The sequence below is a fragment of the Cnephaeus nilssonii genome, assembly GCF_951640355.1.
Source record: "Cnephaeus nilssonii genome assembly, chromosome: 17".
Classification (NCBI taxonomy): domain Eukaryota; kingdom Metazoa; phylum Chordata; class Mammalia; order Chiroptera; family Vespertilionidae; genus Cnephaeus; species Cnephaeus nilssonii.
Window position 1 is genome coordinate 6,283,940 of NC_137088.1, and position 10,796 is coordinate 6,294,735.

General features: G+C 53.5%; 1 protein-coding gene across 2 annotated transcripts; it reads left to right on the forward strand.

The window, feature by feature from the left end:
- The first annotated feature begins 4 nt into the window (after window positions 1-4).
- On the forward strand, window positions 5-10,542 carry LOC307113502 (solute carrier family 22 member 14-like). 2 transcript variants are annotated; one of them, XM_079795152.1, is made up of 9 exons: window positions 5-1,460; window positions 4,348-4,857; window positions 5,529-5,632; window positions 5,840-5,994; window positions 6,288-6,456; window positions 7,263-7,383; window positions 7,651-7,722; window positions 8,032-8,246; window positions 10,435-10,542. In XM_079795152.1, exons 1-8 carry the CDS (start codon window positions 1,164-1,166, stop codon window positions 8,161-8,163), a joined length of 1,560 nt encoding a protein of 519 aa, XP_079651278.1. In that variant the 5' UTR covers window positions 5-1,163; the 3' UTR covers window positions 8,164-8,246; window positions 10,435-10,542. The 2 variants fall into 2 exon arrangements, with proteins under 2 accessions (XP_079651278.1, XP_079651277.1); XM_079795151.1 differs by lacking the exon at window positions 10,435-10,542 and having other exon boundaries at window positions 7,263-7,748; window positions 8,032-8,083.
- The last annotated feature ends 254 nt before the right edge of the window (window positions 10,543-10,796 follow it).

Here is a 10,796-nt window from a genome sequence, read left to right on the forward strand (position 1 = left end):
AAGGGAGAGGGATAGAGAGCTAGAAACATCAATGAGAGAGAAACATCGATCAGAGTGTGCCCGCAACCAAGGTATATGCCCTTGACCGAAATCGAACCCAGGACCCTTGAGTCCGCAGGCCGACGCTCTATCCACTGAGCCAAACCGGTTAGGGCTGTATATTATTTTTATTACACACACACACACACACACACACACACACACACACACACACACTAGAGGCCTTGTGCACGAAATTCGTGCGTTGGCAGGGTCCCTAGGCCAGGCCAGCAATCAGGGCCAATCTGTGGAGTGACCTGCAGGGTGATCAAGTGGGGGGGAGGTCGCCCGCCCTCCAGGTGGCCCTGCATCCTGATCGTCCTCCAGCTGCTGCCTGTTGCCTCCCTCAGCAGGGCAACCAGCAGGGCAATTGGGGGCCCCACTGGCACCCACCTTGGCGGGCCTGGGGCCTGCGGGCAGCTCCTGCATTGAGCGTCTGCTCCCTGGTGGTCAGTGCACATCATAGTGACCAGTCATTCCACCTGTTGTTGCACAGGTTTGGTTGATTTGCATATTAGGATATATATATATATATATATATATATATATATATATATATACACACACGCACACACGTGTGTGTGTATGTATGTATGTATGTATTTTTATTGATTTTAGAGATGAAAGGAAAGGGAGAGATAGAAACATCAATGATGAGAAACATTGATCAGCTGCCTCCTGCACACCCCCCACTGGCGATTGAGCCTGCAACCTGGACATGTGCCCTGACCCGGAATCGAACCGTGACCTGGTTCATAGGTCGACAATTAACCACTGAGCCACGCAGGTCGGGCTCACCAGGGGCTTTTTCTGACCTCCTATCTGCATGCCTTCATTCTGCCTCCTAACAGCCTCTCCTCCTTTCAGAGAAGGAGAAGCCATCCTAAGACAGCTCCCAGACTCTCACCACCCACTCCCCCACCTCTGCCATCTCCCCTCCCTCCTGCGGCCCTGGAAGAACTGCCCTGCACAGAGCTGCTAGGGGGCCAGGCCAGAGGCTCTGCTCACCGCTGCCCCCGATAGATCTGGGAGCAGCCGAAGGGGGAGCCTGTCCCGCCTCTGCCTCTCCTCCCACCCCCACCATAGGCCTGGGGACTGAGGACAGGTGAGTTGTGTCTGGACAGATGGAAGAACTTCCCTCAGTGGAGGTGGGACCTTTAAGGGGAGGGCAGGGGCTCCAGGAGCCGGGACCAGTCTGCACAAAGGCCTGGAGCTGGCTCACGTGCAGACTTTCGCACCTGCCTTGCCCCCGCCTCTCCCTGGGGTCTGTGGCCAGTTATGCCCCTGGAGTAGAATGCCGCTCCTCGCCATGCCTACCCCACCAGAGCACTCCCCGCCCCATTGTGACACTACTTCCTGGCCACCAGAGGAACCCGAAGGTTCTGCTGCCAACCGCCTGGCTAGGCCTGGAGTATGCTCAGGTGGGTCCTGGCTTTGGTTTGTGGTTCTGTCTCCAGGGAGGAGGGACAGGGCGGGTGGGGAGGGTGGCAGTTTTGATGACACCTGGCAAGTGTGGGGCCGTATTCTCAGCACAGATGTGGACAGGAGCCTGCCAGGACCGTTGGACTGTGGGAGTGTGGGAGGAGCAGGCTGCCCTCACAGGGGTGTGGCTTCAGTGTGGCATCTGGCCATTTCCTGCCTCAGATGGAGCATGGCTCCTGGCTATATGTTTATCTTCCAGGCCTCACTTTCCTCTTTTTCTTGTCACTCCTCACCCAAGGATATTTTTTTCCCTTGATTTTTTTTTTTGGAGAGACTGGGTGGGAAGGAGGGAGGCGGTGGGAGAGAGAGCAAGAACATTGATGTGAGAGAGACACATAGATTGGTTGCTTCCCGTATGCACCCTGAATGGGGCTGGGGATCAAACCTAAAACCCAGGTAGGTGCCCTTGACCGGAAATCGAACCTGAGACCCTTCAGTGTTTGGGCCGATGCACCAACCACTCAGAACACCGGCCAGGGCTCACGGTCCTCTTTTGTACCTTGAGAACCAGTGACCTGGGGCCTGTCCACCTGGCAGGGCACCTGTGGAGTCAGTAGAGGGGGCAAGTGCTCCAGGGCCTTGCTGACTGTCAGAGCCCTGCGGGCATTCAGGTGATGCTGGGGGACACTGAAGGCAACCCCGAGGGCAAGGCGGGGGCAGCTGGCTCCTGAAAGCCAGATCTCTGTGGGCAAAGCAAAGTCCCCTCCCTGGGAAGTCTCCTCCATCCACCTCCGCCCCCCTCCAACCTTACACATATATGCACCGTATTAGTTTCCTAAGGCTGCTGTAACAAATGCCCACAAATTTAGTGGCTCAAGACAACACACATTTACTACATCGCAGCTCTGGAAGTCGGGCGTCCAGAATGGGCCTCGCTGGGCTCCAGTGGAGACGTCAGGCAGCAGGACTGCGTTCCTTCCTGGAGGCTCTAGGGGCGCATTCGTCCTGCCTTTTCCAGCTGCTACAGCTGCCTGCAGTCCTTGGCTGCACTTTTACATTCCCAGCGGCACTGTGCAAGGTGCCAATTTCTCCACTTCCTCAACAACACTTGTTGTTTTCTGGGTTTAAAATAAAAGTGCTAGCCACCCTAATGGGTATCTTTGCACATATTTCTTTTAAAATATATATATTTTTTTTATTTAATTTTTAATTTTTTCTTTTAATATATTTTATTGATGTTTTTACAGAGAGGAAGGGAGAAGGAGAGAGAGTTAGAAACATTGATGAGAGAGAAACATCAATCAGCTGCCTCCTGCACACCCCGCACTGGGTGGATATGCCCGCAACCAAGGTGCATGCCCTTGACCGGAATCGAAACGGGGACCCTTCAGTCCGCAGGCCGACACTCTATCCACTGAGCCAAACTAGTCAGGGCTTAAATATATTTTATTGATTTTTTACAGAGAGGAAGGGAGAGGAAGAGCGAGTTAGAGGCATCAATCAGCTGCCTCCTGCATACCCCCTACTGGGGATGTGCCCGCAACCAAGGTACATGACCTTGACCGGAATCGAACCTGGGACCCTTGAGTCTGCAGGCCGACACTCTATCCACTGAGCCAAACCGGTTTGGGCACACATATTTCTTAAAATATGTTTTTATTGATTTCAGAGAGGAAGGGGGAGGGAGATAGAAACATCAATGATGAGAAAGAATCATTCATCGGTTGCCTCCTGCTCTCCTCAAACTCACAACCTGAGCATGTGCCCCAACTGGGAATCGAACCGTGACAACCTGGTTCACAGGTTAACTCTCAACCACTAAGCCACGCTGACTGGGCTCATCCTACTATTTTGGTGCCTCACTGCATCAGCCCCATCTCTGTGGCCTTAGTTCCTGGCCACTCCTGATCCAGATTTGGGGATGTTTTTGTTGTTGTTGTCTTGAAATAGTGTACTCTGGAGAACTCTACTTTTGCAAGACTGGTAGTGCCTTGGTGTGTGTGTAAAATAAGTTTCAGCAGCTGGGAAATTGTCAGAGAACTTAGCACTTAGCAAGGCATTGTCTATAACAGTGGTTCTCAACCTTCCTAATGCTGTGACCCTTTAATACAGTTCCTCATATTGTGGTGACCCCCAACTATAAAATTACTTTCGTTGATACTTCATAACTGTAATTTGGCTACTGTTATGAATCGTAATGTAAATATCTGTGTTTTCCGGTGGTCTTAGGCGACCCTGCTAGCGGTTCTCAACCTGTGGGTTGTGACCCACAGGTTGAAAACTGCTGCTGTAGCCGAAGCCGGTTTGGCTCAGTGGATAGAGCATCGGCCTGTGGACTCAGGGGTCCCAGGTTCGATTCTGGTCAAGGGTATGTACGTTGGTTGTGGGCACATCCCCAGTGGGGGGTGTGCAGGGGGAAGCTGATCAATGTTTCTCTCTCATCGATGTTTCTAACTCTCTATCCCTCTCTCTTCCTCTCTGTAAAAAATCAATAAAATATATTTAAAAAAAAAAAAAGGAAAACTGCTGCTGTAGAGCCAAAGACCATTGGAAAACACAGATATTTACATTACGATTCATAATGTAATGAAGTAGCAATGAAAATAATTTTATGGTTGGGGGTCACGACAACATGAGGAACTGTATTACAGGGTCGCGGCATTAGAACAGTTGAGAACCACTGATCTAAAACATTAAAGAAATAGGAATGGGCGGGCCAATGGGGGACAAATTAAGAAACTTCAGAAGTAAAGGCGGGAGCTACAGAGAACATCAAGGTTGGAATCCAAATTGTTCCAAGACAGAGAAGCCAATTTCTAGTCAGTGGCTCCACGCCAGCCCCTGACCTGGTTGGTAGACACTGAGCCGCATCCTTTCTCTGAACAGATGGCTGGTAAAGACAATCCAGTGGAGCTCCAATCCCAGCCTTCCTACAGGAACTTACAACGGCATGAGGCGGCAGGACGCCACCGTTCCTGGTCTGTGGAGTTGTTACGCAAGTTGAGGACCATGGAAACCAACAAGTATGACAAGTTTGCCGATATCATGGAAGCGATGGGGAAGTTTGGCCCATTCCAGAGAAGGCTGGTGGCCCTGGCCTTCATCCCCAACCTCCTGGCGGTTGTGTTCATGTATGCCGACCTCTTCGTGGCCGAAGAGCAGAAGGCCTATTGCAACACCAGCTGGATCCTGGCCGTGGGCCCTAACCTGTCAGTGGCTGAGCAGCTGAATCTGACTCTGCCCCGGTACAGCAATGGCAGCTTCATGACATGCCGCATGTTCCTGCCTGTGACCTGGGATCTGGATTCCATCATCAAGTTTGGCCTCAACTACACACAGTCGTGCAGCCAGGGTTGGATCTATCCTGAGAGCAAGACGAGATCAGTAATCAATGAGGTGTGGCTTGTCCTGAGTTGCCTGTAGCATGGGCCGGGAGATGTGCCCTCCCCCTCCCCAAACAAGTGGAGAAACTGAGTCTCAGGGATGGTTAGCATTTGGCCCAAGGTCACCCTGCAGGGGAAGGGCCGGGGCAGAAACTTAGGATTCTTGCTGCCCAGCCCTAGCCTTGTCCGTCTTAGCCAGAAAGCTAGAGTGGATTTGGGGGTAGGGGCAGAGGGCAGATGGCAGGGTTTGCCATCTCTCCAAGGAGCTGCTTCTGCAGTTGTGGCTCTGCCCTCTGAACTCACAGAAGGTCGGAACTGAAGAAAAAGTCAATCTAAGATGCAACCTGGGCCCTTCCACAGCACAGACCTGCCAATCTGAACCTCTGGGTCGGAGCCCAGCATCTGTATTTGGGGAAGGGTCTTCAGTGATGTTGGCCTTTATACAGGGACCTCTCCACCTACCCCATAGCTTGGCTCTGCCCCTGGTCCCTCTCTTCAGGCCTACCTCCCAGAGTCTGCCAGATGCAGATGGAAGGCAGGAGTGACAGAGCTGAGGCCTGCTACCTGTCCCTGTCCCAGGCCCCTTCTGTCTAAACACCCACCCTGAGAGGAGGCTCTGTCTTGGGAACCAGACGGCTGACCCTGGGTGGAGGCCTGTGGCCAATCCCTGCGTGTAATCCCCAGTTTGATCTGGTGTGTGGTGAGGACTTTTCCCCGGAAGCCGTGCAGTCCATGTTCCTGACGGGCCTCCTGACAGGGGCACTCATCTTCGGGTTCATAAGTGACAAGTGAGTCTCCCAGAGTTCCTTCTGGTCCCTGGGGTGCCCCTGCCTCCTCCTCCTGGGCATGCAGAGCTGAGGAGTCTCAGGCTGAGGGAGGCGAGGGTGGGGACACTCTGGAGGTCCATGGATGGCTCAGGACCTGGCCCGAGTGTTGGGCTGGGTTCAGACACGGAGGTCCATGCGCTTGGCACAGCCTTCCTTCGATGCCCACAGGGTTGGCCGCTACCCCTCCATGCTGCTGTCGAATGTGGGGATAATCATCTTTGGCTTTGGGACAGCCTTTGTCAACAGCTTTCACCAGTACCTGTTCTTCCGGTTTGGGGTGTCCCAGTCCCTGGTGGGCCACACCATCAGCAGCATGGCTTTAAGTGAGGCCAGGCTGCATGGGGTGGGGTGCCTGGAGGGGAGTGTGCACCGGGATGGTGGGTTTGGGGAGGCTGGGGTGGCGGGGAGGAGCTACGAGCGTGCAGGACAGAGTTGCCATCCAATGGCACGTGGAGTGGAGGAAACAGCCTCCGCCTCAGGCTGCCTGGAGGTGCAGAGAATGTGTGCCCAGTCTGAACTGTCCCAAGGAGGGCTGGGCATCTCAGAAGGCTGGCTGCAGGAGCAGCCCCAGGGACCCTGAGCTGACCAGGATTTTGTCCTCTTGGCCTCTGCACAGCTGTTGAGTGGCTAGTGGGCGAGCACCGGGCCCACTCCATCATCCTGAGCCAGAGCTTCTATTCTCTGGGGCTCATGTTCCTGAGTGGGCTTGCCTACAGCCTTCCCCACTGGCGGTTGCTGTTTCTGTTAGGCACAGCCCCTGTGTTATTCCTCATCTCCTTTATCTGGTAAGCCATGGGGCACGTGGCATGGGCAGGGCTTGGTCCAACCGACTGGAGATTGAGGGTTGGGAAGGATCCTTGAAGGGATGGAGTGAATGGATTGTTCCCTGGGAGGAATGTGGGGATGAGATGAGAGAGAGCCAGGGGCAGAGCCTCTGGAACCCCAGCATTAACCCCCCTCAGAAGAGACCCTTAAAGGGATGTCAGACAGCTGGTCAGAAAACCAAAAGGCAACGTGTCAAAAGGCAAGATTCAAGGACAAGGAATGGTCAGGTTGAAGGCAAACCAACCAACCAAAAAAGTCTAGTGAAGTTGGTCTTGATGACCTTGAGTTGACCTCCCTGGAGCGACAGGGAGTTGAGGAATGAGGAGGGCCTGAAAAACGGAGCTGCTTTAGGGGACAACTTTTTCAGTGTTGGGCTGAAGTCCCAGCTATGTAAATGGGCTCTAATAGAGGGCGTGGGCATGGAAGACAGTGCCCTCCGTGTGCCTGGGCAGGTGAGGATGACCCTTGAGATAGAAAGTAGTTGAGTTCTTCAAGGTGGCAGAGGGGAAAGACACTGCTGGGCAGGGGCAGTAATGGCCAGGGTGACACTGAGCAGCTGCGGGACCTGTATGTGGCTTAGGCAGGGGAAGGGATGACTTCCAAGGAGGGACAGAGGACATCTTGAGGTTGATGGTCGCCTGCAAGGCCTCCATCATCTGAATGGCCTCATGCTGGAACAGGCTGGCCACCACTGAGGCAGGGATGGGGCCCACTTGGGAGTCTGGGGCATCTTGGAGTGATGGATAAAGGAGGGTGTGCTATGCAGGATTTTCCCAGAGTCCCCTCGGTGGCTGTTGGTGAAGGGGAAGGTGGAGGAGGCCAAGCAGGTACTGTGCCGTGCAGCTGACATAAACAAGACGACCATTCCTTTAAGTCTGTTGGACAAGGTAAGAGGCCTCAGGCCCAGAGTAGGGCAGGGCTGGGGCTTGTGGAAGGGCCTCTTCCCGCCTCATCCTTTCAGGTGTGACCTTGGCCCTGAGGGTGTCTCCAGCCCACTGCTTGAAGGGAACAGTGACAGCAAAATCAAATCTCGTCAGGGGAAGACCAGAGACCAGGCTGGCACTGTGGGGGCAGGTGGACCTTGTGGGTCGTGTAGGGGTGGAAGCAAGCTGGGGTCTCAGCTCTGCCTCTAGCTGGTCCTGTTTGTCTTGTAGCTACAGGTGCCTGGAAAGAAGGTGACTAATGCCTCAATCCTGGACTTCTATAGCAACAGTCAACTGCGCAAGGTGACCTTGGTGATGGGCTGTGTGTGGTGAGTCCCCAAGGCTGGTCCTCAGAGACTGCAAACAAAAGTGCATGCCAGGAGCTCTGGTGAAGGAATGGGGCATGGCCTGGCTGCAAGGGAGCAAGGCCTAAGGACCGGGTGTGGCCCATAGATTCCAGATCTGTGTTTATTTCTCCCTTCCATTCCCACACTGCCCCCCGCCCCCCCCCTTCCCTTCTTTCTTCACTTTGCCCCGTCTGCATGAGGGTATCTGTGTGTGTCTCTCTCTCTCTTGTTCTCTCTGAGTAGTTCTCTTCCGGTCTCTTTCCAGGTTTACTATTGGTCACAGCTATTCTACGCTGACCTTGAAGATGAAGGATTTTGGTGTGAAGCACCAGATGAGCGAGATAATTCCTGGCATGATGGGGATGCCTGCCCGGCTGTGCTGCATCTTTCTTTTTGAGCAGTTTGGAAGGAAGTGGTGTATGGCTGGGGCTCTCATCCAAGGCAGCTTCATGAACTTGCTTATCCCTTTCATCCCCTCAGGTACAGCCTCCCTCCCTCTCCCCATGCCTTCTGTCCAATCCCTCCCTCGTGCCTCCTGCCCTGTCTCTCCAACAAGACACCCTGGGAGTCAGCCTCCTACACCTACAACCCACCTTCTCTGCAGGGGCCCAGGTACCTTCAGAGCAGGCATTAATCGCTAGAGCACTGCCCTCCCTGGGCGGTGGGGTCCCCAAGACCAGGCACTCACAGCTCCCAGAGTCCTGGGAGAGGGGGAGCTGTCTGGAGGAATCATCCCTGTGTGGGCAGGAGCGTGGGCAGCCGTCTCCCATCTGCTTTCAGTCCACAGTAGATCGGGTGGTTAAATGTGAACAGATGCATCCCTGGGTGTGCACAGATGCATCAGTGCACCGAAAGGTTGCTGGTTCAATTCCCGGTCAGTCAATATGCCTGGGTTGTGGGCTCCATCCCCCATAGGGGTTGTGCAGGAAGCAGCTGATTGATGTTTTGTTCTCACATTATTGTTTTTTTTCTCTCTCAAAATCTATTTTAAAAAATCTTAATAGAACATGTGAACAACTCTGGCGAGTTTGGCTCAGTGGGCAGAGTGTCAGCCCGCAGACTGAAATGTCATGGGTTCAGTTCTGGTCAAGGGCACATACCTTGGTTGCAGGCTCCATCCCTGGCACAAGTGAGGGCATGTATGGGAGGCAACCCATCGATGTGTCTCTCTCATATGGATTTTTCTCTGTGTGTGTGTGTCTCTCCCTCCCTTCCACTCTCTCTAAGAATCAATGAAAAAACATCCTCAGGTGAGGATTAACAAACAAACAAAGAAACAATGTGAACAGATGCAGCAAAAAGAATCTTTCCACTGCTCCCCAATCCTTGCTCTCATCTGTAGCCTCTGATTGGAAAATGCCTGTTAGCTGTAACTTTACAGGAAAGCAGAACCTGCCCGCTGAACCCAGGGACACAGCATTCCTCAGAACAAAAGAAGGAAAGCTGGGGGTTTGGGGAGCTGGCAATATTTTCAAAATTTCAAAGAGCCCTAGGGCGAATGAGTACCCGCCTCCACACCCCCAGGTCACCTCACAGGGCTAGAGAGTGACAGGGCTGAGGATGTGGACATGAAGATGTCTGTTCTCACCCAGTCAGCATTGCTGCCCACGTGGACCCCTCAGCTGCTAGGGCCTGGACTAGGGCCACTGTGTCCAGGGTCTGCCTCAAGGGGGCTCCCTCTCTTTCTCTGGGGGTTGGAATTGTGAGCCACTTGACTGGGTGGGACCTTTCTTCTCTGAAATGTTGGTAGTGTGGACTGGCTAAAACAAAATGGTGAGACAAATTCATTTTTCAATTTCTATTGCTTGGTGTTTGGTGTGTTGGTTTTTTTTTTTAGTTTTTTAAAATATATTTTATTGATTTTTTTATAGAGAGGAAGGGAGAGGGAGAGAGAGTTAGAAACATTGATGAGAGAGAAACATCTATCAGCTGCCTCCTACACACCCCCTACTGGGGATGTGCCCACAACCAAGGTACATGCCCTTGATCGGAATTGAACCTGGGATCCTGGAGTCCGCAGGCCGATGCTCTATCCACTGAGCCAAACCGGTTAGGGCATTGGTTTGTCTTTTTCAGTGAATCTATGATGAGTCAAGCAGAAATGTTTAAAACTCTCCAACGAGTGAGAGAAACTAGGACTAGAATGTCCACTAGATAGGTCTGCTCTCATCCCAGGGCCAAGAAAAGCTGGGTTCAGATTGGGGGTGGGGCCAGCAGGACAAGATCCAGCAGAGGCCTACGAGGAGGGGCTGTGAGCCCTCAGCTCCAATGGGCTTCACCTGCCTGAGGCATGGCGTTTCCTGGTTTCTTTCTCCCTCCAAAGATGCACCTATGGATGGGGGTGCCTCTGGGGGAGAATGTGGAAGACAGGAGACCCTCTGGAGGCACAGATGGGGGGCTGAGTCCAGCAAGGTAGATGGTGGCCCTAGAGGCTACATGGGTCCCAATGGGACCTCCCATCCTACTGACAACTCTCCCCCTGCTGGCTGGGCCTCGGCACACTGTCCCTCCTCTGACCAAGTGCCTGAGTCGGCTGGCCAGGTGGTGGGGATGGACTGTTGAGATGCCTTCTGAGAGGGATTCAGGGAGAGCTGATGCGCAGGCCTCCCCTACCTGGCCTGATGGGAAGATGGCCCCAAACTTAGGTGGTCACATTGTCTGGCTACAGAGTTGAAAACCACGATGATGTTGTTGATCCTGGTGGGACAACTCAGCCTGGCCGCCTTGATCAGCATGTTCTTCGCCTACAGTGCCGAGCTCCTGCCTACCATCCTCAGGTATGAGCCTGGTGGGAGCAGGCCATGGGGGTGAGAAGGCAGGACAAAAACAAGATGGACAGCAGCGGCTAAGCTTGGGCATTCACCCCGTGACAGGCAGTGTGCGGAGAAGCTCACATGGATTATTCCATCTAGCCCTCACAAAAACAGCTCCCCAACACCACCATTAGCCTTTGTAAGACAACAGAATCCGAGCGGTAAAGGCACTGGCTCAAGGTCATACAGCGCGTGGCAGCACTAGCGCTGGCCCAGG

What these genes read in the sequence shown, in the direction of transcription:
- LOC307113502 (XM_079795151.1), top strand. Translation starts at nt 1,164, where the DNA reads ATGGAAGAACTTCCCTCAGTGGAGGTGGGACCTTTAAGGGGAGGGCAG. An exon ending in TAGGCCTGGAGTATGCTCAG is followed by an intron (nt 1,461 to 4,347) that starts GTGGGTCCTGGC and finishes TTCTCTGAACAG; the next exon opens with ATGGCTGGTAAAGACAATCC. An exon ending in TTCGGGTTCATAAGTGACAA is followed by an intron (nt 5,633 to 5,839) that starts GTGAGTCTCCCA and finishes CGATGCCCACAG; the next exon opens with GGTTGGCCGCTACCCCTCCA.